The sequence below is a fragment of the Euphorbia lathyris genome, chromosome 5 (genome assembly GCF_963576675.1).
Source record: "Euphorbia lathyris chromosome 5, ddEupLath1.1, whole genome shotgun sequence".
Lineage (NCBI taxonomy): Eukaryota > Viridiplantae > Streptophyta > Magnoliopsida > Malpighiales > Euphorbiaceae > Euphorbia > Euphorbia lathyris.
Window position 1 is genome coordinate 91,160,653 of NC_088914.1, and position 3,740 is coordinate 91,164,392.

At 29.8% G+C, this 3,740-nt stretch overlaps 1 protein-coding gene across 1 annotated transcript; it reads left to right on the top strand.

Annotated features, from left to right (window-relative positions):
• Positions 1-1,509: 1,509 nt before the first annotated feature.
• On the top strand, positions 1,510-2,586 carry LOC136228969 (protein EPIDERMAL PATTERNING FACTOR 1). Its single transcript, XM_066017473.1, has 2 exons — positions 1,510-1,681; positions 2,300-2,586. The coding sequence occupies exons 1-2, from the start codon at positions 1,588-1,590 to the stop codon at positions 2,584-2,586; spliced, it is 381 nt and encodes a 126-aa protein (XP_065873545.1). The 5' UTR covers positions 1,510-1,587.
• The last annotated feature ends 1,154 nt before the right edge of the window (positions 2,587-3,740 follow it).

The window sequence follows — 3,740 nt, forward strand, 5'->3', positions numbered from 1 at the left end:
TTTAAATTATATATAATTTTCATTAAATTTAATTTAGAAATTAAGTTATTTGAGTTTCAAAAATAAGAATTTGATTTTTTTTTTATAAAAAAGAGATATAATAAATTCTAGAAAAATAGAGATACAATAAAAAATAAGTTCAAGACTGTAATAAAGAGCCCATTTGAAAAAATAAAATTTAATAATAAAGCTTTATTTAACAAAATGAGTTTGGTGGGGATATCACCTTAATAAAGTTTAATAAAAAGCCCAATTGATTAATTGAACTCATGACTCATCACCTTAAAATAGAACTCTTAAACCAACTCAACCACTCTGAACTGTTATAATAATGCTACATTTATAAACCAATATTCGGGGAGACTACACTGAAAAAACTAATGATACGGAAGGGTGGAGCTGGTAGCATGGGGGCTTTGGCCCCTCGAGCTCTGACCTGGCTGGCTTCGCCCCTAACCGCGCAGCTGACGCCTTTGCAAGGTCCAGTGTCTCTGCTACTTCCATTATTTGGTGGTCCTTTGTGCCACATTTTATAACTCCTTATTTTTCGATGACTCCCATGGTTTGGAGCAGTTTCGTTTTAGATAATTTCTTTCTTGTCTTTTTTTTTTCCCGTAAACTCTCATAGTTTTATTCTTTATTTTTTTACTGAATTCAAGTTTTTTTCGGATGTAGGTACCAACCCAGTTGAGATGTCTAAATTCTATTCTGGTAGCCTCCGGCTTTTAAAAAAAAAACCTCTGAATGACTATCTAAAATTACATTTTTTTTATGGTTAAAAAAATACAAATAGTGTTTTTATAGCCACATCCAAAAAAAACTTTCAAACTATTAAGATAAATAACATTTTCTTAACCAATTTTTTATTTACAAATCCTAAATTTTCTATAATCACAAGTTTAATATGCACAATTATCATTGATTGAATGCCTCTATCTCAAATTAAATTAATCAGAAATTTAATCAACAAAAACAAACAAAAAAATAAAAAAAAAACATTTGCACATAATCACACATATTCATATGAAATAATTATATAGAATAAGACATGACAAATTAAATGACAACAATTAATATGTTCATATAAATCCAAAACTTACATATATAACTGCTACAAACATTAATGAAAATCACACTTAATCATAGTATTGAATTTATTATATACTTTTGCTTCATTTTTTTCCCTCTTTCTTTCAAAAATTTATTAAAATTTGAAAATCCCTCCTTCTGCATTTATTATAAATTCATTTTTTTTATGGAAGCATTTATTATAAATTCATACATCCAATATGTAATTAATAAGTACTTTATAGTCAGAAAATCACGTAAAAGTAACACTATGAATTCACTATTAAATTCTTCTATATCTTATAAATATAAATAATTAATATTATTATAAAAAAATTAATATTTTTTTTATTATAAATTCACACTCTTGCCCTGTGATTTGCTTCATTTCTTATTCTTCCTTTGAATTGTTATTTAAACATTCCATTTCTCACATTTGATTCAAACATTGGGAAAAAAAATTCTTTCTATTTATAAACATTTGGAGTAGAAATTAAAATTATTCTATCTCTACAAGTCATGAAGAGTTCTCTTGGAGTTATAGTGTTGCTTATTTCTCTCATTTTTCTTCCTCATTTCATATCGTCGAGGCACATCGGGAGGACTCGAGCTCGTACGTTCTTTTCTCAGAGATAACGGTCAAAATTACTCTTAATGTATTTGGGAAAGTGCAACTATATTCTTAATGTTTTCAGTGTACTTTCCTAAATACGTTAGGAGTACTTTTAATCGTTATAATTTTGTTTTTGTTCTTCTAAGTTGATATTTATGCTAATCCGTTGTTTCCGTTTTCTAATGTGTAACTTTACTCTCGTTGTTTTTTCCCTAGTTCAGTTTTGCCACTTTTTAAAGAATTTCGTTTATAGCTTGTCCGTAACTGTTGACCAAATCGGGGGAAATTTGAGCTAGAACAAAACAACAAGGGTGAAAATGCATAAATGAAAACATTAAGGGTTTAAGTGTAACTATATTCTTAACGTTTTCTAAGCTACAACTTTACTCTCGTCGTTTTTGTCCTAGTTCAGTTTTGCCACTTTTCAAAGAATTTCGAACCAAAATTTATCGGTAAATTGAACTAGAACAAAACAACAAGGGTGAAATTGCATAATTGAAAACATTAAGGGTTTAAGTGCACTTTTCAAAATACGTTAGGAGTACTTTTATTCATTATATTGTTTAAGTTGGTATATATTTATGCTAATCAATTGTTTCCGTTTGGAATATTTTTCAGGGCACGGACATCATCACTCAATGCAATCAAGAACGAAAGAGATACCAATAGTGAAAACGAATAATTTCTATAGAGAAATGAGGCCAACGGTGAAAGGTTTTCGGGGCGGTCCGGACACGGTGCAAATAGCCGGATCGAGTTTACCGGATTGTTCACATGCATGTGGTTCATGTTCACCTTGTAGGCTAGTTATGGTTAGCTTTGTTTGCGCGTCACTTGAAGAGGCTGAGACATGTCCGATGGCTTATAGGTGTATGTGTAGAAACAAGTCTTACCCTGTACCGTGATTATTATTAATTAATTTTGAATTTTAATTAATTACCTTTTGGTAATTAATTAATTTATTGTATCTAACATAGCAGGATTAGGACTAATTAGGATTGATTTTATGTTGTTTGATTAGTTTTGTTTTGTTTTTTTAGTCAATTTTGTTTTGGATAGTGTAACCATCCCTTTCTTTGTGTAATCAAAGAGTTTTCGTGTTCGTTTAGTTCGCCTTTCAGTGTTTTACTTCAAACCGTATGTATAAAGTGTTTCATTTAAATTGATAAATTTTATCAGTTAGTATCTATTGAATATCACAATGATAAGCTTATTATTGAATCAAATAGGCTTTTAACATGTGTTTTGTGTTTTGAGACAGCGTGATGAGGGTATTAAGTTGATAAAAAAATGTTAAAATGGGTAATCGGGAGAAGTCGGGTCAAAGGTTTCAACTCGAAGTAACAAGGGAGAATCGGAGATCATTGTGTTTTTATTAACCTAAAAAATTAGTACTAAAACGAGAGAATTTAAGTGTTCGGGATGTATTAGACGATTCGGGATTCATTGGAATATATCGAGACACAGTTCCGATCACATGAACTTTAATGACCATATAGTATTTGATCATTCACCGTTAGAAAACTTTTTTTAGAGACTCAAATTGCCGACCCGAGCCTAAATACAGAGGCCATTATAGTCGACGGGCAAATTAATGTTCGCCCAACTTGTGCCTTGATTAGGTCCTCCATATCATGGTAATTTATAATTTGGTTCCTACACTTTCCTTCTTTAAATTGAAAAACACATTCTAAGGTCCCTATCATTTGTCATTATTATTCCTTTGATCCTTCTGTCTATTTTTTTTAGATTTTTAACCGTTATATTTGACATAAACAGACAAATAGAAAATAACAGAGTAACATGATCATTTTGTAGTATATTATGGCAAAAGGATCAAAGAGTTAATATTGACAAAACATATGGACTTTAAAATGTGTTTTTCAAAATAGAGGGACTAAACAATGTATTATGTAAAAGAGTGGGGACTAATAAATTATTTACCCTTATAAATATGATCTTAGGGTTATTAGTTTTGTAATTTGACTATTTGATCATCTCTTTGTATTAGTTTAGGTTGTTATGTAATTGGGTTTTGAGGTAATTTTTTTTTAAGTTA